This window comes from Australozyma saopauloensis, chromosome 4 (assembly GCF_035610405.1).
Source record: "Australozyma saopauloensis chromosome 4, complete sequence".
NCBI classification, from domain to species: Eukaryota; Fungi; Ascomycota; class Pichiomycetes; order Serinales; family Metschnikowiaceae; genus Australozyma; species Australozyma saopauloensis.
Genome location: NC_086134.1, coordinates 1,069,519 through 1,091,737, shown reverse-complemented (window position 1 = coordinate 1,091,737; position 22,219 = coordinate 1,069,519). Strand labels below are relative to the sequence as shown.

Here is a 22,219-nt window from a genome sequence, read left to right as displayed (position 1 = left end):
TGTATGAGAGTTTGTAAGTTGCATGCATTTTGTGATTCTCTTTGGGACTGTGGGCGATTTCTGCACTGATTGTGTTGCTGTATCTAGAATGGTTCTCCAAGAGTACATAACATCAAAAACACGCAAGAACTGGAATTCAAGCAGAAAAATGAATCGGATCCTAGCTGACGTATAGCATTACATGGAAATATCATTCTAAAATATCACTGGAACTTCGCTTAAAGTGGGCACACCATAACCTCTGATTTCGGGAGAGACTTGATTCAACATACGAATGGAGTGGACTGGTTGTGAAAAGGGCACTGCCTGCAGTACTATGGTTCTTCGGTACTAAATTGAACACGAAGTGAGTGCCGTTAAGGTGCAATTGGATGCGTTATTTGTTGCAATCAACGGATGTTCGACAGTAGTAGAGTAATTGACCACTTCAGAGTGGAGGGGTGCACGGGTTGGCATGGATGTGCTGTCTGCAGGATGTCATATTCGGTGACGGGTTGAAGGAACCAGTGTGTCGGTCCAAGGGGTATTTCGAATTTATTCAGTTTTTTCATTTGTTTGTTTTAATTTTTGTATGTTAGTTTTTATGAGGGCTTGAGAAGAGTCAGACTCGTGTTGGTGATGGGTACTTGACTAAGTGTGTTGGGTTGAATGGGGTTCTTGTCAGTATACCGAAGTGGGTGCACTTGGGATTTTGGGGTCTGGAGGGTGAACGGAATAATTTCAATCTGTTTGTCTTTATTTATTTTTTGTTGATTTTGAAAAGATTCTGATTCAGTGTGAAGATGCGTTTGTGTGGTTTGGTAGGGGCAGATAAAACAGGTGATTCTGTAAAAGTGTTGAATTTAATTGCGTGCAAATGAGTTTAATCTTTTCTTTGTGGGAGCATGGAAATACTGAATGGTGTTTGTCCTCGAGTTTCCTAATCTATTTTATTTTTGTATTGAAATTCGTATTTTCCTTTAATCCACATTTGTCCATAGAAATCTGTAAATCAATTTCACACACCCAGCACTTGTCCATATTGGAAGAATTTTTTGGAAATAGAAGAATTTTAAACACATGGAAATTTAATTTGAGAGCCAAAAACTTCAATTTCGCAGAATGAACTACCATAGGCCAACTTTGACTTCACTAAAGGAGCGAAATCCCGAAAGAACAGGACAAAAGCTGAGACATCAACTGTCAATAAACCTACACTGTTTTACGAAATTACACCGCCGGAATTGGTCAAGCCCTTAATTATCCTAGAACCATGTTCATATTGCTCCCTGGGTTTATAGCCAGTACTTACATTCACAACCACAGAGCTAGATTTAAAAACCGCTCATCAGAAAGTAAGAGCCAAAAGAAAAACAAGATTTTAAATTAAGCAACAGAATTCAAGGCAGCTTCAAAACATTCAACTCCCAAAATTTCAGTTTTTAACTATACTACATGCCCCCAATTTATCTCACACCCTCATATATACTCTTCCACTATCTACACACCACCACTTATCTCCAACCACCAACTTCTCCAAAAATGTCCGCCAACGAAGCAATGGCCAAACGCTCATTGCTAGCCGTAATTGCTGATGAGGACTCGGTTACAGGATTGCTATTGGCCGGTGTGGGCCAAGTTCTGAACGAGCCTGGAAAGGAATCGAACTTTCTTACTGTGGTGCCAGGAAAGACGACCCAAGAAGAAGTGGAACAAGCCTTTGACCGGTTCACGGGCGAGCGCGACGATGTGGCTATCTTGTTGATCAACCAACATATTGCGGATTTGATTCGTCCGCGGGTGGACTCATACACCAATGCGTTCCCTGCCATTTTGGAGATTCCATCCAAGGACCATCCTTATGATCCGGAGAAGGATTCCATTTTGAAGAAAGTTCGCAGATTGTTTGGCGAGTAAACCGTAGATGTACTGTTGATCCATACTAGACAATGTATTATCCATTTTGAATATATCATATTGACCATAGGATACATGAACCGAGAAGTCGAAGAAGTACGACGAATGAGAACTTATGTAGGTTATTGTAGATTTCAGTGTTATGGTGGAGGACGCAATTTATTGATGATCTCTCATTAGTCCCCGTTTTTATCTAGACATACAGGACCCGTCGCTTTTCTTTCTTGGGTCGTCGGCAACTGTGCTGGGAGCTATAAACTATTGAGGTCTACTGTTTCAAGGTCATCGGCCGGCGGTTCTTCCTTATCCCCTGAGGACAACTGCTCCTCTACCTGCGAGTCTGTAGCCCCAGTGGTCTTGTTTTCGGCAAGTCGCAGGCTCTCATCTGTATGTTCGTCTGTGGTCTTTGATTGCGACAGGCTCTCATCAATTTCTTGAGTTTTCGGAAGTCCTTCTGCAGACTCTGCACTTTCTTTGGCCACTATTTCATTGTTGTCCTTGGATTCTTCGACAACAACAGGTTTAGAATCATCTTGCATAGCATCAGTGGAGTCTACAGGAACCTCTTTCTCAAGACCTTGGTCAATTTCGGTCTTGGGCTGGTCTTTGTCTGTCTCAACTTGCAGTGGCTCTTTCTCTGTAACCTTAGGCTCTTTCTCTGTAACCTTAGGCTCTTTCTCTGTAACCTTAGGCTCTTTCTCTGTAACCTCAGGCTCTTTCTCTGTAACCTCAGGCTCTTTCTCTGTAACCTCAGGCTCTTTTTCCGCAACCTCAGGCTCTTTATCGGCAACTTCATCCGTATTTTTAGTTTCAGAAGACTCTGGCTTTTCAATCGTGTCTTCTTTTTTAGTGTTGACCTTACTTTCGGCCTCAGTGTCAGACAGCTCTGTGACGTGGACACTTGGTACAGTGTTGGAAGCAGGCTCTGGAAGCAGCTTGGACACCGATTTCAGAGAATCGGCCCAATACTTTTCCGCCATGATGTTCGGCAACGCACATTCCTTGACGTAGAAGTTCAGCACGCCCACAATTCTACGCTCACGCTCACACTGCTTAAGCCACTCAGGACGGATAATCGGAACATTCATTTCACAGGCCTTCACGTATTCGGGGTTGTCCTTGTTTTCACGTGTGGTGATATAATGTGTGGTGTCTACACGCATCTTATCGTGAGCAGGGCTGTGGGCACCCATGTTCTTCAAAGCCTGGTTGATATCATCAATGGTAAACTCTTCATTGGCACCGATGTCCTGAACACATACATTTATTCCGGACAAATCGGTCATTTTATGGGTTGTCACAACAATCTTATCGGACATAAACACGCCAGCAGTGGTGTCCAACCGCAATTGAAACAGGAACAGTTTATCGATGCCCAATCCCGACAATTTGGTCGTCCGGTTCGAGAGTGGGTTCGGCACAGAAAAGAGCTTCGAGTCATCGCGATACAACACCAAGCTCTTGAATGAGGCAGTGCCTAAGTCCAATGGTTCCCATTGCAATACACACGAAGTCTGTGTGACGTTGCGAACACCAAGAATCGGAGCCTTGGGCACGTTTTTGCCGAACATTTCGTAGATTTCATCCTGGATCTGCTGGAACTGTTTCTTCTCCTGGATCTCGGTGTCGATATCGTGTTCACATTTGATTTTGACGATCAGTCCGCCTTTCACACCCAGCGGCAATAAAATCGTGGGGAATTCGATGAGGTGGTGATCTTTGGTGAGCAACACGGCAAGGGATGCGTCGAGTTTCCCGACTGTGAGCGAAACTTCTACCATTGAGTTGGGGGAAGTGTTCAAGTGAATATGTAATGCTGATTTGGGGTGAGGGTATGTATAGGGAGAATTGGGAGAGGAATGGAGGGAATTGGAGGGGGGGATTTTGTGATGGAATTTCGATTTGGAGAATTTGAGATATGATTTAGTGTAAATGAATTTTTGTGACTTTTTTTCTGTTCCTTGAATGCTCTTGTTGGATATTGTTTATGGGTTTTGACTATATGTGATACGTATTCTATTGAGAATAAAATGTATGATGGATGTCGTAATAGATGATACGAAAAATTGAGGCCTCAGAAGCACTTCCATTCCATGGGCTCTTAGGGTTGAGTGAGTGGTGTTGGCTATTGTTGGATTCTTCATTTGAGACAAAAGTGAAGTAGATGCCATACAAAAAAGAAAGGAATCGGGGAGAATATAGGATAAGTCTTTCTGCGGACAAGTTTCTTCTTGTTGTCTGTTACGTGTTTTTCAATCGATCTGTATCTCGAAAACCTCTTTCATAAGATAGATTGCGAACGGTATTTCAGACGGAACAAAAATTCAACTGGGAATACAAAACTGATTTATAAATCCAAGCACTATTAGCTTCATCTGTTTCAACACCAATTGGCGGTCTGTCAACTGGAGTTGTGAAATTTTCGAGTTTTTGCCCTGTGGCCTAGTGGTGTGCTCTCTCTTCTGAGATTAGTTTTATGATGATCTCAGGTTCGAGCCTGTGAACGACACGATAAAAAACCTATTCTTTTAATCATATAATCCACGACAATGCAACTACAGTTATGATTTTAGCTATCTGGAGGTCTTTTGGTCTTTTGAGAATCGCTGATAGTCAATGAAAGTATTGATTTGGGCTTTTATGAAACCCTACACCATCAAAAACGATCTATGAATAATTGATCTGATAGAAGTAATGACACAATAGAACCTCGCCAAGGTTTGCTCAATTTAAAGTGCTGTTAACAAATTCTGCCGATCTCAAGATCCTACCAACTCCACGTCTTCCACCGTGAACAAAAGAATTGACGAAGAACCGATACATTTCGCCTCTAACTTCAATATTCTTTATTGCGTTCATAAGAAGTATAGTGCTGCAATTTGTGTAATCCACTCATAAAGACACAAACCCTTCAGCGTACCAATCATCATTTCAATTCTAACATGCAAATAAATCTTATTCAGCGTAATTTATATAGTACAGTAGGAACACAGGTCAAAGTTAATCGAACCAACTAGTTGCCTTGCTAGTAGTTGGAGGAAAATTAAAGAAACGAATATGACAGGATTTTAACCAGCCTAGTCGTGAGAATCAAAGAGTTGTCCATTGCCTCAATCATCAAAGAGAGAAATCAACGACACAAGGGTGAGAATATGGGACAGTATTAGCACAACAGGAGATTAGAATATCCCCATAGCTTGAAGATCTTCGTTGATCTCATCCTGCGTAGCTTTTCGTAGAAGAAGCTCGTCGACAGAACCCACATCCTCATCCAATAAACTGCTGGCCACAGCACATGGAATTCCATGGAACTCCTTGAGTCCATTGAGAACCCCTAGCTGTTCGTTGTAATCATTTCTGCGCTGAACCAACTCTATGATCGTGTTTTGGTTGATGGCTTTCTTTGTTAGAGGCGCACTGTCTTGATAATACTCCATTGAGCTGCCGCCAGCCACAATAGCCATATTGAGTGTATCGGGATTGAGCAGCGGGAGGGCAGCAAAATTGTAGTCTGGCACGATTTGATCGAGAAAGTTTCGTTCACGATTAATTTTGTACCACAACGATGTTGTTTCGGCAACCATATCGTTCTTCATATCAGTAAGGTTCTTCATAAAATTTTGATGAATGCCTGTTCTGGTTGCCATGGTCTCCGTATTAATGCACTTGAGAGAGTAGTTGAGAGTGGAGTTGGATATTTTGATGTTTTGTTGGTAAAATTCATTTACTTTGTAGTAAATTTGTAAAAGTTCAGGATGCGAACCTTCAAGGCAAAGCTCCATCTCATGCTCCAAGAGAGCAAGCTTATCATTGTACAACTTGTCTCGGAGTAGCGAAAAGTCCTCTTCAATGGAGATGAGCTCCGAAATAGCGTTCTTTCTCTGCTCGTCAAGGTCTAAGTCAAGCTCTTCTTCCTCCTCGTCGTGTTCATCATCATCTTCATCATCTCTAGTGTCCGCCACTGGCTCATCGCCACTTTCTGCTTTGACTTCTGCAGCGTCAGCATGTTCACTTTCTTCAACTTCGGCTTCATCTTCCTCGTTTTCCTCGTTTTCCTCGTTATCCTCGCGATCATCGTTTTCATCATCCTCTTCATCTTCGTGCTCTTCCTCGGCGTTATGTTTTAGATTCTCGGCCTCTTCTGAGTCGTCGCCGTGATCTTTATCAGAAATATTAGAGCCTTGATCCTCTTTCTTTGACTCGTGCTGTTCATTTGATTCAAGTTCAACTTCAGGTTCGTCATCATCTTCTGGGGCCTCCTCAGCTTCGACTTGATCGATTTCCTCGAGTTTTGGTTCGCTGAAATCTTCAGGATTGGAAATGGTTACCAAATCCTCTTTTGTGTCAACGTCAGAAAGCTCTGCCGACAGCTCCCTACTACTAGCACGTTCCGTGTGCTCCTCCGCATCGAAATTTATCGGACTCTGAGCGACGCCATTGACAGCCAACTCGGTGGCCAGTATGTCACTCGCAAGGGGCTCGTTTATAAGAGTTTTCTTATCATCAACAGAATCAGCGTCTAGGGAAGTGGGGGTGTCTAGCGCACTGAGATCCGGCAAACCCTCAGGTTTAGACTCGGGCTTAGACTCAGGTTCTAGCTCATGCAATACCTCTGTACGCATCCGCTTGAGGGGCGCCTCAATAAGATCAGTGGTCTCGAGCGTCCTTGGACGTTTCAAAACATCAGGCTCCTCTGCATCCAGAAGGTCAGTCCGGAAGCTTTCAAATATGGTGGTGTCGATTTCGGCAGGGGGTTCAGGGTCCACACGCAGCACAGAAGGAAGCTGGGGGTTGCCAGAGTCATCGGAGTCATCGGAGTCGTCGTCGTCGACCCCTTCAAGACGTGCCAATTCGGTCAAATGGGAAATGCGGCGCAAATCCGACACCTTATCTGCGGAGCTGGCGTTGGCATCGTCGTCCAAAAAGTCCATTTTGTCAGTTTCGGCCTCGCTATCGTCATCACCCAAGTCCGAGAGCTCGCTGCTCTCGTAGTTATCCCTGGTATCTTTGGACGGGGTGGCGAAGGTGGAGTTTAGTGGAATTGAGGACTCTAACGGCGGCGATTTCTTGGGGGTTGTGGCTGTGGGCGGTGCTGTTTGTGTTGTACTGTTCGTCATATCGAAGGAAGATGCGAGGGAAAGAAAACGGAGATTACGTAAGCAAACTTGCTCTACTCGAAACCGATATGGATGTATATACTACGGAGACTCTTGTGGTGGAATGTGTTAACAATTGATGGTGCTTCACTGGACGTGGGGGAGTATTTCGTGGAAGGATGGGGGTGGATACGGAAATACGTGGGGGCAGCTGGCCTGTATGGTGACGTGGAGGGCAACTCTGATATGTTTGGGGTTGCAGATGTGGGGGGTGAGAGTCGGGTTTCGATTGAATGTTTGGATGGATGTGTTTGAAAACAGATGCGATTGCCTTAACTTGGTCCAGCATCTGGAGAGCCTGCAGATGAGGGGGTATGGGTGGACATGGCATTGAAGATAGAGGCACTGGGTGCAGGCCCAAACATGGAGGTGGAAAGGTACGGAAAAAAGCGTTTGGATGGAGCGGGGGATTGAGATGAGGGTTAGGATTGATTCTGTTTGACTTTGGCTTTTTTTATTTTATCCGACACGAATTGTAGACTCTATCTTTCAGTGTCACCCAACTGGACAGCACACCCGTACACCAGCGAGATGAGATGCCTGGGGGGAATTATTCAAGGACAGTAGTCGTCATTCAGTGATACATCCGCATAATGTTTTCAGCTCTTTTCGGCAACGCCAAAAAAGACGACAACGTTTCCGATTTGCTTCTGCAGTCCGCCGGTCCTGTCAGTCGTCCTGTCCGGGGAAGAACTGTCATTTCTGTGCCCGATGAGGCCTCATCTCCAAAAGTTACCGATGCCCAAAACGCCGACGCAGCTGCAAATGCCAGCGAGGGCGAAAGCTCGAGTGAAGCTGATGACAAAGAAGTCACCGACGAGGTTTCTGGAGACAAAAAGTCGAAGAAGCGTGTGAGATCAAGCGATGATGATGAAAGCGAAGAGGCTGAGGATGTGCAAGTTGACGACGCCAAAGCCAAGAAACCAAGAAAGGAGAAGAAACCCGCTGACACAACTGAGGAAGCGCCTGCCACCAAGAGCAATAAAAAGGGCTCCGCCGCCAAGACGGTGGACCTCAAGGCAGACGAACTAGAAAAGGCCTCGCGTACCGTATTTGTAGGAAACGTCTCTAACAAGGTGATCACCTCCAAAAGCACATACAAAGACTTCAAGAAGCTCTTTTCTACCATTGGCGCAGTGGAATCTATCCGGTTCAGATCCATTGCCTTTGACGAGGCTCTTCCCAGAAAAGTGGCCTTTGTCAAGAAGGCTTTGCATGACACAAGAGACACGTTGAACGCGTACGTTGTGTTTACAGAGAAGGAACCCTCCAAGAAGGCGCCTGGTATCCTTAACGCCACCACATTTGACGATTTCCACATACGCGTGGATCACGTAGCACACCCTAGTCCCAAGGACAACAAGCGCACAATCTTCGTGGGCAACTTGGACTTTTCGGAGCAGGAGGAGACTTTGTGGAAATATTTCAACGACAAGATCAGCAACGACGTGGAGGCCGTTAGAATTGTTCGTGACGCCAAAACGAATTTGGGTAAGGGCTTCGCTCTTGTGCAATTCAAAGACACCCTTTCTGTCAACAAGGCTTTGTTCCTCAATGACAAACCCATTGACGCCGCCGACGGAAAGAAGGGCCGTAAGCTCCGTATTCTGAGAGCCAAGAGCCATGCCAAACCATCTGTGATTTCCCCTAACCATTTCTTGAACCAAAAGAAAACTCGCATGCCCCCAAGAAACTTGAATGACGACCAGGAGACGAAATTGGGCCGTGCAAAGAGAATGCTCGGTAAAGCCGACCGGAACACTGCAGGACGGATGATCGTGGAGGGTGCCAGAGCTACCAAGGGCCTGAAAATCGAGGGTATCAAGGGTTTGAAGAGCGCTCAGGGTCCTAAGAAGAAAGCCCGTATCACGAAGAGATCTTCTCAATTCAAGCTGGACCAAGCCCAGTTCCAGAACTTGAAGTAGTCGCATAATAGGTAATTTACAGAAGCTACGAGGAACATAATATCAAATTGTAGTACTTGAAGATTTTGAATAGACTCTAAACAGCCCTGGCTGCAAAATACTGCATGCAATATGGATTGCATTGGACTGTTATTGTGACAATTCAGTCTTATAGACTAGTATTCAGTGGATTTAGAATCTATCACTGAAAGATATGTACTGACAGAGAAAGCTCTCAAAAATTCCGGTTTATAGCTTGCTGTTACCCTTTTGTGAACCGAGGAAAGCAATGCCGCTGCAAGCAGCCTAGTAGGCATAGTGTCATGAAATAAAGATTGGATATTCGTTGTTCTTTTAACATCCCGAATATATCTAGGAACAAACGCTTTTGGTTGTGTGAAAGCCTGATGCAGAAGTGAATAGTTTGTTCTCATTCGAAACTCTCACATTTCCAACACCTCGAAATTTGACAATTCCTGGCTTCAGTTCATCGTTGAAGTGAAAGTTAAAATATACATCAAATATGTGGAAGAGATAGTCACGTTTGCAATTAGTCTAAAATCGATGTAACATTGGATAATGAAAGATGAGACAGTGAACTACCTCATGCCAAGAGACGAAGTGCCATTATGGAGATGAGAGTCACTCAAGTCAATGGTTATAATCAGAAGAATTTCGATAGCACATTGTGATTATACACTCAAAATGATATGTCCTTGACCTTTGTGCAACAATTCCGGATAAGTATTGACCTCAGAAATCTAAATAGCCACGAAATCCGGTGAAATAAATCAAATTAACGAGAAACCAAACTTCTCGAACGAATTAAAAAAAACACACCCTAAAATTGCTTTCAACACATTCATACACTTAATCCGATTCATGGTTGCAAACCTACACATAACACCCCCCATACTGAAAGACAACTCCAAACTATTTCCATCCAAATGACGGAAAAAGTCACGAGACGCACATCTACCCACCAGATCTTCCCGTCGCTAGCCCAACCAACGCTTGATCTGCAGTACGATGCTCTTGCTGCCCAGTTCACAGCGTCACTGTCGCTTTCTGATCTCAATAGACTAGTTCAGGAAATCGACATCAAAACAAACCAAATCGATACCGATTTAGCGCGGTATGTGAGCGTGACATCTAAAAAACATAACGGCGAAGTTTCTGCAGCGGAATTGCACCGGGCTAAGCTTCTGCATGCAATCAACCATTCCAATCAATTGACAAAGGTGTTCTCATCTGCAAACGACTTGGGCCATTCGCTTACATCCAAGATCAAGTCTTTGGACCATGAGATCGGGAATGTCAATGCCACCTGGGCGTACGTGGCCGATGTACAGACTTTGAAGAGCAATATGAAACAGACACAGTATGCCATTGAACACCAGGACTGGGAGAAAGCGGCTCAGTGTATCCATTGTATGAAACATGAGCTTCGATCGGAGCTTGTGAGTGGTAAATTCGCGTCTGCAGTGGTCCCGCTGACAGACATTCCTGAGTATCCAGGTCCCAAGATTGAGCAGTGGATCGAGATGCTTAAAACCAAATTTCTGGATCTATTCAATGAAGCGGCCAAGAAACGATCGGTACTTGAGATTACTAAATACTTTCAGTTGTTCCCTCTCATCGACCAGCCAGAATTGGGACTCAACTGCTATTCCAAGTTCATCTGTTCTATCATCACCGAGTCGTCGAAAGCCTTGGCCCAGTCTGCCTCTGCCCTGGAATCTAAGCTGGGCATTTATGGCGACATCACTGCTAAATTGTTTGAGAGCGTCTCAATGATGCTCGCTCAACATTCACCTCTCATAAATCGTTACTATGCTGAGTCATACCCACTGGCAATCGTCTATGTGGTGAATAAAATCCAACGTGAAATTGACGTGCAAATTGGCACAATCTCGGATACTTTCTATGAGAGTAGCCGCATTGACAAGGTTCTACAGGACATCAAACTCCATAGATTCACCGCATTGAAGGCTTTGACCAGTCCTGGAGAATCCGACCTTACAGAAGTGGTTGACAACGATGTCGCTTCCATCGTCGAAGTAGGCGATTTGATTCACGAAATGTCAACCATTATGAACAACTGGGCACTTTACTGTAAATTCATCGCACAGAATTATTTTGTGTCAACAGAAAATACCGACTTGGTATTACCACCATTGCTTGCAAATGGAAACTTCCACAAAAAAATTAAAAGCAAGTACCTCCCAGCATTTGAGAGTCTCTACTTGTTCTACTTGAAACGGTCGCTAGAAAAAGCATTGACAATCGAAGAGTTGCCTCCTCTTTCACCTCTCTTGATTGCAACAAAAGTTTCACAGTCGCCTGATGAAGCACCAATATCTTCTATTATCGAAGATATCACATTGGTGTTCCACTCCACTCTCAAAAACGTGCTCGAATCAGGACAGGTCTCTAGCGTAAAATCTTTCGTCACCGAGAGTTTCAAAGTTCTTAAAGACGATCTTCTTCACGGTTATATTTCAAAAGCTTTGGAGGAAAACCTGCCACGCTCAAATCAAATCTTGACATTGTCGTCTCCGCAGAATCTTTCTGTTCACGAGTCGCCAATAATTTCGAGGACGGGGACACCAGCACCAGAGTCAGTTGGGGGCTTCTTTAAAGGTGCGTCAAGCGCACTCGGAAATGTCGTCGGTTCTGGAACCGCGATGGTCACCGCTGCCAATCCAACAAAACCAGTCAACAGCACTAAACTTATTAATTTCGTTCTTTACCTCAATACCATTGCGGCTGGCTTAGAATTTGTTGAACAGATTGGTGCCAATTTTACCGTTCGGAATCCCTCCTATTTAAGCAACCTCTTCCCGTTCGGTATCGATTCGGATAAGGTTGCAAACATATTGAAGGCCGAACTCCTCGATCCTTTTCAAAGTTGTGCCACGGACATCATTAAGCAGTCCCTTCTGAAGTTGTATGAACAGTCATTCAAGCTTAAAATCATAACAATGATCAGTGATTGTTTCCCAGAATCCAGCGAAGGCAATTTCATTGTATATTCCTCTTCTGCATTGAATGATCCATCAACAATCATCAAATTCAAGTCTGCGTGGAGTGCGATCTCATCGCCTTATAAGCAAACGCTTCATAAGAGTCTTGTATATGATCAATTCCTCAGAAAATTAGTCGAGAACATCGCCAAGATACTAGAAAAGAAGCTTTTATTGTCGTTGAAGAAGTCTCGAATCAACGAATTGGGTGCACTTAAATTGGATAAAGATCTCTCGTACATGATCAACGAGATGTGCGAGGATGACTACGAATTGAAAGAAAAATTTGTGAGAGTGACCCAGATCGCTTTATTGGTGGGAATGGATAGCGAGGAGTACGAGCTCAATACCTACAGCGGTGAAGATGGTGATGGTATCAACTGGGTTATTACTCCATTGGAGAGAAAACAGATCCGCCGGTATAGAATTTAGGAACATGGTAAATCTACAAAAAGTTAATAAATTAATGTGTTATTAAAGAACTATACACGATTGTAGCGCTTTGTAGCGCTTTCTAGCGTTTCACCTCTGTCAACGGTTGATCGTAAGAAATCTTTTCCACCTCTCTAGTTTCACCCTTTATGAGACGTTTATGACCCACGCGCAATTTGAGCGGCAAATTGTCGAATTTAGGATGGCTGTAGTCGCACTCAGGTCCCTTGGGACAGAATCCTGTTAGGAACATAGGACACATGATCTTCCGAATATGACGGTTTGGACAATCCTTACCCTCTGGGCAAAATCCGCGCTCGTACTGCGAGCACTCAGGGATTTTCAGCTGAGGGTCAATATGGAGATACAAGCACTCAGGAGTTTGAGTACAATAGCCATTTTTCGAGTAGAACAAGCATTCGGGCATCTTACGCAAGTTGTATTCATGCAAAAACTCACAGTGATCATTCTTTTTACACAAGCCACGTAGCCAATGCTTACAAACAATCTTATTGTTGTACATGGCAGCTACATGTTTGTTTGGACAGTAGGGTCCATTAGGGCAAGAGTCTGGCTGGTTTGGGTTAAAGAACTGACATACCGGTCTATCAGGATCAAGGCCAAAGTTGAATTCTTTTCGTAGGAAGGGCTCGAAACGGAAACGTTTATTCTTGTGATCCGGATGGATGATGGGATTGAGCCTTAGCATGACTTGAACTGTGCTTGGGAAATGACGTAGATGTCAGCTATGAAAGAAGGTTTATTGCAGATCTTGATTAACAGATCTCAAAATAAGTATCGGTTGAAGCTACCTCTTTATTGAGAGTGGTTGGAGTGATGCTAGTACTGATTTGATTTAAAACTAGTGGAAGAAAAGATAGATCGTGTAGAAGTAAAAACCGGACTGATATGAGTAGATCTAGTACCGGGGGCAGTCTCGACAATAGGTAGACTTTGTGCCTGTAGAGTTGGCGATAGTAGTCAGTAGTAGATACCAGTGGTAGGTTCTAGTAGATATTTGAATAAGTAATCAGATTGTGCAGGAGGCTTGAAGATGTATTCTACAAAGATCAGAAAAACCGGCAAAAGCCAAAGAAAATTAAAAAAATAGAGCAGAAATCGAATTGATTTTTTTTTTCAAAATTTTTTTGATGGATTTGATGGCTTCAAGGTTTCAGTTCGAGGTATCCTGGAAGAACATGGTAGTTGGACCTATGTTTGTCTCTAAACAATTGTCTGAAATTAGCCTTGATAACCAAAATCAAGTACTTCTTGAGATACGGAAAGTTTTTCCCAAATGTGTTCGTTATTAGCGCCAATACCCGTGACTCGCTACCATTTTAAACCAGGTCGGTTCACGAAAAGCCAAGAAAGTGAACTACCTCAAAACATGGTGAAGTACGAGTACGAAAGTCTACAAAAAGTGTACACTGAGACCTGCACCATGAGTATCCCCTTAGTACTTTCGTCTGATGGTATCGATAAGATTATGCGCTTACAGTACCACACCCTAATACACCCACAACATCCAATAAAACAATCTCCAAAACATATTTATTCCAAAACCGACATAAATTTCTTTCCGAAAATTCCAAGCAACCATTTTGAATTCCCAAATTACCCAATTTACCACCCTTTTCTGCGCTACCACCGTTTATGCACAGCCGCCTAAATGCATCACCTGATTCCAAGTATATTAATTGGACCGAATACCCAATTTCTTCACACCGTCCTTATACTTCATATTGTTTTTCTTCACCTATCGCAAGCTTTTGCTCTCCTTTACTTGCGTGCTCATATTTTCTATGCTCAAGGCGTGCGGAATCTTTACTAATCACATCAGAAACATGTCTCACAACCAAATCTACGACGTTATCGTCATTGGCTCCGGATTGGCCGGACTCACCACCAGCGTCAAGCTACTGGAAGGTGGCTTGAAAGTGGCTGTCGTTGAAAAAGCCGAGAAAATGGGCGGAAACTCCATCAAGGCCTCGTCGGGCATAAACGGTGTTCCCACCATTTATCAAAGAAAGGACGAGAAGGATTCAGTGGAGGAATTCTACAAAGACACAATTCGGTCGGGAAAAGGGTTGTGTGTTGAGACTTTGGCGAAAACTTTATCTCTGGACAGTGCCAAGGCCATTCTGTGGTTGTCGGAGGAGTGTAACGTCGATTTATCAGTCGTAGCACGTTTGGGAGGCCATTCATTTGCACGTACGCATCGTGGCAGTGGAAATTTGCCTCCTGGATTTGCTATTGTGTCCACCCTTATCAAGAGATTGCAGCTGTCGGAGAGTGTGCTGGTCCTCACTCAGACACGATTTGTAGACTTCATCAAGAACAAAAACGAAGTTGTTGGTATTGTTGCTCAGAAAGAAAACGAGCCCGTCCATGAATTGAGGGCAAAAAATATCGTCCTTGCTACAGGTGGAATCTGTGCCGACTTGACTGGACCCGACTCCATGATCAAGCGCTTCAGACCGGATCTTTTAGATTATCCTCAAACAAACTCACCATTGACTACAGGAGATGGTCAAAAAATTGCCGAGTCGTCGTTGGGTGCCAATTTGATTCAAATGGACCAAATTCAGGTCCACCCAACAGGTTTCATCCAATTGAAAGGGCCCGAGCAAATAGCCAGCAAGTCCAAATTCTTGTGTGGTGAGCTTATCAGAAGTATCGGTGGTATTCTTCTCTCTCCATTAACAGGAAAGCGTTTTGTCAACGAATTGACTACTAGAGATGAAGTGACCAAGGCTGTCTTGAACTCTTGTGGTGAACCACCGGTGGCCGCCATTGTAGTCAGCGAAGAAGACTACGAGAAAGCTAAATCCCACATCGGATTTTACATGTCTCAGCTGCTTATGTTCAAGGGCACCTCGAGCGACTTAGTCGAGAAGTTTAAAGAAATTATACCATCTTTGACCACTCTGCCATCGGCGTTTGACGCGGGCTTATCCGAGTTCAATGGCAATATTGAGAACGACCACTTTAAAAGAAGTCACTTTGGTACAGTAGTTGGCGAGACCTTCTATTTTGGTTTCATCACCCCTGTTCTCCACTTCTCCATGGGTGGCATTGAAACCAATAGCGCCAGTCAAGTGTCGACCAAAGAAGGTGTCACCTTACCCAATGTTTTCGCAATTGGTGAGGTCAGTGGAGGAGTTCATGGCGCCAACAGGTTGGGTGGAAGCTCCTTATTGGAATGTGTGGTCTTCGGCACTAGAGTAGCAGAACATATCCTAGGAGATGCTAAGAATTAATGAGTAATGAATTATAATACACACATTTAAGCTATCATGATTTTGTTTCGTAAGTTTGCAATGCTTGTCGTTAGGAATTGAAATTTCATTGGCGAACAGATGAAAACTTCAATGCTTCAGGACTTTGATCCATCAGTTGGAGGTTTCGTTCGCTCAAATTGAGAAGGGGAGGCGCCGAAGGTCTTCTCTTTCGTGGCTTGTCTTTTGTCGTCTTTTTTGTTACTTTTGGCTTGGTGAAGTCGAGCGCCGCATTTCTTCTTCGTACTCCCTCATTCACCCAGAATTCATTCCGGTACAATTCCCAGCCTTCTCTGATGTCGGTACTAAAACTTCTAGGGATGAGAACAAGCTTGACGTCGTTTAAGCCAAATCGTGGCTGGCACCTCAGCTGGGCCAGAACAAGCCAGATTTCAAGTTTTGAGTTGGGGTTCTGAATCATTGAAGGGAATGCAGTATGACAGAATTTAAGTGCCATTGAACACAAGAATAATCCTATCTCGCGTGTCAAATCAGCAGTTGTTCCTGTATACGTTGTTTTTATTTTCATTAGTCTTACGTTCAACTGTCTCAATCCTTTGTTGGTAGAGGAGAGAAACTTTCTCGGGAGAACGATGGTCTTTTGGTACTCACCTGAGAGGTGGTAAAGGAGAAGTGTCACCACTAGCATGAGGAGCAACAATTGTAGAAGCACACGGAAGGGGCCACGATACTCGCTCACATACAAGTGGTGGGTTAGGCCAGCGATGAGAGAGCAAAGAACAGCCAAGAAAGTGACATATTTCCGGCGAAGTGTACGTTGCTGAATGACCTGTTGCCGAAGACTTTCCTCGAGAATGAGTAGATTGCGGAAGATCTTACCGGAGGTGGGTGTTTGTGTATAGCCACTTCCCAGATGGAATTCTGAGCGATGGGATTTTTCAGAGTTTGCCTCAGAGTTGCGGGACTTTCTACGAGCAGGCTTGCGAGCTTTGGTAGCCGGTGGCGGCGTGAGAACATTTATCTGGGTCAGTTTCCTGCTTCTTCTGGCGCTGGGGGTGGCATTTGAAGGCCCCTCCAGTTCCAGCGCACTAGAATAGAATAACGGGCTATGAATCGAAGGATATCCATCTCTACCGCCATCTGAATCGGAATATACATCCGCATCTATATTGATCGCCATAGGTGAGGTAGAGCTGGCTGGCTGGTGGAGAGAAGAGACGTCGGCAGTGAGGGAGATTTCGTCGTCTACCGAAGCAAGAGAACCGGCAACTTTCGGGGCGCCTCTATATGGCGAGCCTAGGGACCCAAAAGAAGATTCCAGTTTTGGAGTATTTGTCTGGGATGGATTACCACTGTTCAGCGAGAAGAGGGGCAGCTCAGGCGTTCCCGGTGAGTCCAATGCAGTTGGAACGTTTTTGTAAGGATATGTGGAGGCTTCTTCATTGAACCTCATAGCTGAGTTGGAGAACTTGAGCTTCTCCGTTGAGTTATTGACGCTGTTTGTGCCAGTGTAGGCCAAGAATGATTCTGCAGCGTTGAGCGACGGCGAGCTAGTCACAGAGCTTGCCAAAGATTCTGGAAGACTGACTGGGTCGGCGATTCCCACCCCATCATACAGATCTAAGGACTGGTTTTGTTCTGGGGTACGCAGACGTTCAGTTTCGTCATGGGCATCGATTTGCACGGAAATTGAGTCGTGCAGCTGTGTGGGATCTCGAGTCTGTGCTGATGTATCCATTTTTGTTAGCTCTCCCTTCTGATATGTGGCGGGGAGGATGTTGTGGGTGCTCAACAGTTAATGTAGAGTGAGGTACAAAGAGTGAGACTTTTGGGCCAAATATGGGTCCCCAAGAAAACGCAGGAACACATAAAGATAGAGTACGCACAGAATAGCGAGGGGAGGAATAAACTTGAATTATGGAAGACTATAAATTTTTTTTCTGCGAATGAGAAAACTTCCTCAATTCTTGCTTCAGTTATCGGTTTGAGTTTAAATAAGTAATCGTGACTGTTTTGGCATCCATCGGTGGGGTTGGCACTGGCGCCAAACTCTCATGCATTTGGTCCATAACGGATCGAGTGAAGCAGTTGGTGCCAAAAATTCTACAAATTCTAAAAATGAAACGTGTATTTTGTACAAGAAATACTACTTTTGGAATGAGGTTTCCGATTCATCACTACTTTGTTCCGATTTACTCACAGTTATTCCCTCCTTAATTGGCCCTTGGCCCTACCTCTTCTCCACGTTTCGCACGGACTCATCTGAGTAGGGGAACAGTCAGAAACAAAGTTCAGAAGAGGATCATGTCGCTCAAAGAACTCAAGGAACAATTCGTCTCCGACTTGACGGGTGGCTCTATGTCAGAAATATATAGCGTGACGGGAATTGCACTAGCTAGCGTGTTTCTGCATACATTAGTTACCCAATGGTTGATTCCTCAGCTTTCCATCCTCCAGAACCAACCAATTCCATTTCTCGTGGATTTCTATTACTCCGTGGTGCTTCAATTGCAGGCTCTAACCATTTTCAGTGATAGAACTACCCTCCTTTATGCCTATGCCCTTGCTGGAGGGTTACTTCTGTTTGTGGTACGGGTATTCGGGCCACAATCCAACAAGAAATCTGCAAAAAACCGTTCTTCCAAATCTCAGAATGAGGCTAAACTCAAAAAGTCCGATGATCTTCTCGGCATTGTGCCCTTCATTACTGCTTACCGATCACAGATGATCGTCATCACCAATTTGGCAATTCTCGCTGTCGATTTCCATATTTTCCCACGTCGTTTCGCAAAGGTTGAAACTTGGGGAACTTCGTTAATGGATCTCGGTGTAGGTCTGTTTGTTTTTTCTATGGGTCTAGCCAACTCCCGTGCCGTAATCAAGAAAAGCATCTCCAAGGGTACAAAGACGGACTCGTATTTTGCTCTAGTTGGTAGAAGCACCATGAAGGCATTACCAGTACTCGCATTGGGACTCATCAGGCTTGTGAGTGTGAAATCGTTGGAATATCAGGAGCATGTCACCGAGTATGGTGTCCACTGGAACTTTTTTATGACATTGGGGATTCTACCAATTTTCATGGGAATCTTGGACCCAATCCTAGAGGCCGTGCCTCGTTTTTTCGTGGGCTTGGGCCTTGCAGCTCTGTATGAGGTCCTCTTGCAGAAATTCGGGGTCTCTCAGTTCATTCTTGATGAAACTAATCGTTCCACAAATTTGTTCACTATGAACAAAGAGGGAGTATTCTCATTTTTGGGATACCTGAGTATTTTTATTTTGGGACAATCCTTCGGTTCATTCGTGCTTACCCTGAGAAAGACACCCAACAATCTTTTGGGAATGAACTTCGGAAAGCGTCCATATGCTTTTCTCACAGTGTCACCAAGACAAGGCCTTGCTATAATGACCATTGTGTCATGGTCTCTCTTCATGTGGGCGCGCGAGTCTGTACTTGTCGGCAGTGTTTCAAGACGCTTGGCCAATCTAGCATATGTCTTAATGGTTCTCAGCTTCAACTCGATCTTCTTATTGGGATACAGTTTGCTCGAAGACGTTCTTGGTGCTGCTGACCTGGACATTTTAGGTGCCATCAACCAAAACGGCTTGGCGGTGTTCCTTCTCGCTAACCTCTGCACTGGAATGATCAACATGTCCATCAACACATTAGATGCTAGCCGCGGAATGTCGTATGCAATTTTGATATTTTACCTGTTGGCGTGGGTTCTCGTAGCCAAAATTTTGGCACACTATAAGATCTTCATTCGTTTATGATCGTATCTCCCCCTATACGAGCGAGCAGAACAGACATCAACTAGAGCCTGCCACCATGAAAGAAGATAAGTTGCCATTCACAAACAAAATAATAGTTTTTCACGAGTGTTGAAAATCTCATTTTCTTTTCTGTGATTTTACGCGACCCACGTCTCCGCCAGAATTCCCATTCTGATTCAATCATTTTGCAACCAGTGCTGCACACATTCCCGTACAGCCTAAACTGCATATCTATCTGCTACACCTACTACGTAATAGCTATCGGATTTTCTTCTTCGTTGCACAATTGCTACCATTTGCTGATCTCCAAAACATAAAATGTCTCTGACAGCGCTGTGGACCTCGTTTCTCAAATCAATTGCGTCATTCAATGGCGACTTGTCGTCGTTGACGGCCCCACCATTCATTCTATCCCCAACGTCATTGGTAGAGTACTCTCAATACTGGGGAGAACATCCGGACTTGCTTTTGGAGCCGGTGTTGATGAATAAAAACAAGTCCAGTGCTGCGCTGCTTGCGTTGTCGGAGCGCCGTATGATTGCCGTCACCCGGTGGTTCATTTCCACGTTGCGTTCTCAGTATTGCTCGAGAAACGAGAGCATGGGCACGGAGAAAAAGCCGTTGAATCCATTTTTGGGAGAGGTTTTTGTGGGAAAATGGCCCGATTCAAGCGCTGACGGCGCTCTCGGTGAAACCACTCTTATCAGTGAGCAGGTCTCGCACCATCCTCCTGTGACCGCATATGCCATCGAAAACAAGAAAAACAATGTGCTTTTGCAGGGTTACAACGGTGTAAAGGCTACAATCAGTACTACCATGATCAGTGTAAAGCAGTATGGCCATGCAGTGTTGCAATTCAAGGACTTGAATGAGACATACCTCATCACGCTTCCTCCATTGCATATCGAGGGACTTATTACCGCCTCTCCTTTCGTGGAATTGGAGGGAACATCATACATTCAAAGCTCGCTGGGTTATCTAGCCGTTATCGACTATTCTGGCCGTGGATACTTCAGCGGTAAGAAGAACACATTCAAGGCTAGAATTTACCCAGACAAGTTGGCCAGCGGCACAAAGGAAAAGGCCATTGCCACCATCAGCGGCCAATGGTCAGGTAAGTCGTACATTGAGAAGGGAGCCACTACTCCATCTAGTTCAAGCAGCGAATTGTTCTACGATGCTGCCAAAAAATCGCCAGAACTGCTTGTGGTCAAGCCAATTGAAGAGCAAAATGAGCTCGAGTCGCGCAAGGCATGGCAGAAGGTTGCAGATGCTGTCCGCAAGGGTGACTATGACTCGATCCACGAGGAGAAGACTCAGCTCGAGAATACCCAGAGAGCCATGAGAAAGAGCGAGCAGGAAACAGGCGATCTGTGGACCGTTCGCTGGTTCGATGAGAAGGACCTCCTGGGTGCCAGCCCAGGTGATGATCCGCTCGTCAGCTTGGCTAGTTTGGCCAATTTGAGTATTGAGAATGTTCCTCTGGGCTCTAGAAGTGGTTCCAAACACGAGAAGGGCCAGGCGCTCCACTGGAGATTCAACGAAGGCAAATGGAACGATGAGAAGGAAATTTTGATTTAAGGTCTACGGAAGTATGATAAGGACAATATTATGCTGTCTATAGCTAGTTACGATAGGTTTTCAATTCAACGTGATAGATTCAGCACTGCTTTGTTAAAAGAGTGTTTTCGTAATGCCTAAGATATTCCTTTAATTTTGGAATGTATGATCAATTTCCATTTTTTGATCTTTATCGAATACATCTATCTATCTCTGCGCTATTGTTAGTAACAATCTACAACTGGTACAGGTGCATTGGTGCAACAGGTACCGAAGAGCCAGCTCTCAAAAGCAAGCAAAAATGAAATAAATAGCAAAAAAATTATAAAGTTACTTTGTACGTGAAATTTCTCCCCAAATTCAGTTTCCAGATACCACCACCCATCCTCGACTGCTAAATAATGTGTCACGTGCGCGCCGCTAGGGCACAGCCCTGACTTTTCGCTGGCAGCCGCGGCCTATCTGCAGTCACAGCCAGAATTTTCCCTCCTCACTCTGAGAAAAATTTGACCGTCCCAAATCAAACTTCTTCTCATCCAACTGATACACAATGGCTGAAGCTCAAAGATGTATGTAGCCCCGGAGACACCACAATCCACTAGAGAATATTTATGAATTTATCACCGAACAAAGAATACCATCCACCCTTATCGTGAACCATTAATATCCCATCGTCAGACCTATTTGAAAGACCTATGAAAAATAGGACAAGATGTATCGACATACGCCCTGCGTTGCTATCGACCATACTGTGGCCAATACCGTGGGCCTATGATAATGACTAGAAAAAGTTTCGAGGGAGAAGTCGTCTGTTGTGTGAATTTTTCACTGCACTGAGCGATGCACATCATTTACGGTCCTTTCTACATCGAACGGCAATCATCAAAATGATATTGATCAGTGATAATGGCACCGATCGCCACGTAGAAAATTTGTCTGCGATTAATGGAATTCTTTGTTCCGGCTGATTTATCGCCCACCATCTTTATACTAACATACAGTGTACGTTAAGGGTAAGCACTTGTCCTACCAACGTTCCAAGAACGTTACCAACCCAAACGTTTCTTTGATCCAAATCGACGGTGTTCGCTCCCCAAGCGATGCTCAGTTCTACTTGGGTAAGAGAATCGCCTACGTGTACAGAGCTACCAAGGAGGTCAGAGGTACCAAGATCAGAGTTATCTGGGGTAAGGTCACCAGAACTCACGGTAACAACGGTGTCGTTAGAGCCA

At 44.4% G+C, this 22,219-nt stretch overlaps 11 protein-coding genes across 11 annotated transcripts; 7 read left to right on the top strand and 4 right to left on the bottom strand.

Moving 5' to 3' along the window:
* Positions 1-1,434: 1,434 nt before the first annotated feature.
* On the top strand, positions 1,435-1,896 carry PUMCH_003520 (uncharacterized protein; the record flags this gene model as incomplete). The annotated part of the gene is made up of 1 exon (XM_063022483.1): positions 1,435-1,896. The coding sequence occupies one exon, from the start codon at positions 1,435-1,437 to the stop codon at positions 1,894-1,896; it is 462 nt and encodes a 153-aa protein (XP_062878553.1).
* A 251-nt stretch (positions 1,897-2,147) lies between these two features.
* Positions 2,148-3,677, bottom strand: PUMCH_003519 (uncharacterized protein; the record flags this gene model as incomplete). The annotated part of the gene is made up of 1 exon (XM_063022482.1): positions 2,148-3,677. One exon carries the CDS (start codon positions 3,675-3,677, stop codon positions 2,148-2,150), a length of 1,530 nt encoding a protein of 509 aa, XP_062878552.1.
* A 1,398-nt stretch (positions 3,678-5,075) lies between these two features.
* PUMCH_003517 (uncharacterized protein) lies at positions 5,076-7,013 on the bottom strand (the record flags this gene model as incomplete). Its single annotated transcript, XM_063022481.1, has 1 exon — positions 5,076-7,013. One exon carries the CDS (start codon positions 7,011-7,013, stop codon positions 5,076-5,078), a length of 1,938 nt encoding a protein of 645 aa, XP_062878550.1.
* Positions 6,358-6,888, top strand: PUMCH_003518 (uncharacterized protein; the record flags this gene model as incomplete). Its single annotated transcript, XM_063022480.1, has 1 exon — positions 6,358-6,888. One exon carries the CDS (start codon positions 6,358-6,360, stop codon positions 6,886-6,888), a length of 531 nt encoding a protein of 176 aa, XP_062878551.1.
* Positions 7,014-7,645: 632 nt separating the features above from the next.
* On the top strand, positions 7,646-8,977 carry PUMCH_003516 (uncharacterized protein; the record flags this gene model as incomplete). The annotated part of the gene is made up of 1 exon (XM_063022479.1): positions 7,646-8,977. One exon carries the CDS (start codon positions 7,646-7,648, stop codon positions 8,975-8,977), a length of 1,332 nt encoding a protein of 443 aa, XP_062878549.1.
* A 926-nt stretch (positions 8,978-9,903) lies between these two features.
* On the top strand, positions 9,904-12,414 carry PUMCH_003515 (uncharacterized protein; the record flags this gene model as incomplete). Its single annotated transcript, XM_063022478.1, has 1 exon — positions 9,904-12,414. One exon carries the CDS (start codon positions 9,904-9,906, stop codon positions 12,412-12,414), a length of 2,511 nt encoding a protein of 836 aa, XP_062878548.1.
* An 82-nt stretch (positions 12,415-12,496) lies between these two features.
* On the bottom strand, positions 12,497-13,123 carry PUMCH_003514 (uncharacterized protein; the record flags this gene model as incomplete). Its single annotated transcript, XM_063022477.1, has 1 exon — positions 12,497-13,123. The coding sequence occupies one exon, from the start codon at positions 13,121-13,123 to the stop codon at positions 12,497-12,499; it is 627 nt and encodes a 208-aa protein (XP_062878547.1).
* A 1,096-nt stretch (positions 13,124-14,219) lies between these two features.
* Positions 14,220-15,677, top strand: PUMCH_003513 (uncharacterized protein; the record flags this gene model as incomplete). Its single annotated transcript, XM_063022476.1, has 1 exon — positions 14,220-15,677. The coding sequence occupies one exon, from the start codon at positions 14,220-14,222 to the stop codon at positions 15,675-15,677; it is 1,458 nt and encodes a 485-aa protein (XP_062878546.1).
* Positions 15,678-15,762: 85 nt separating this feature from the next.
* On the bottom strand, positions 15,763-17,394 carry PUMCH_003512 (uncharacterized protein; the record flags this gene model as incomplete). The annotated part of the gene is made up of 1 exon (XM_063022475.1): positions 15,763-17,394. One exon carries the CDS (start codon positions 17,392-17,394, stop codon positions 15,763-15,765), a length of 1,632 nt encoding a protein of 543 aa, XP_062878545.1.
* Positions 17,395-17,960: 566 nt separating this feature from the next.
* Positions 17,961-19,427, top strand: PUMCH_003511 (uncharacterized protein; the record flags this gene model as incomplete). The annotated part of the gene is made up of 1 exon (XM_063022474.1): positions 17,961-19,427. One exon carries the CDS (start codon positions 17,961-17,963, stop codon positions 19,425-19,427), a length of 1,467 nt encoding a protein of 488 aa, XP_062878544.1.
* Positions 19,428-19,745: 318 nt separating this feature from the next.
* Positions 19,746-21,008, top strand: PUMCH_003510 (uncharacterized protein; the record flags this gene model as incomplete). Its single annotated transcript, XM_063022473.1, has 1 exon — positions 19,746-21,008. The coding sequence occupies one exon, from the start codon at positions 19,746-19,748 to the stop codon at positions 21,006-21,008; it is 1,263 nt and encodes a 420-aa protein (XP_062878543.1).
* Positions 21,009-22,219: the final 1,211 nt, after the last annotated feature.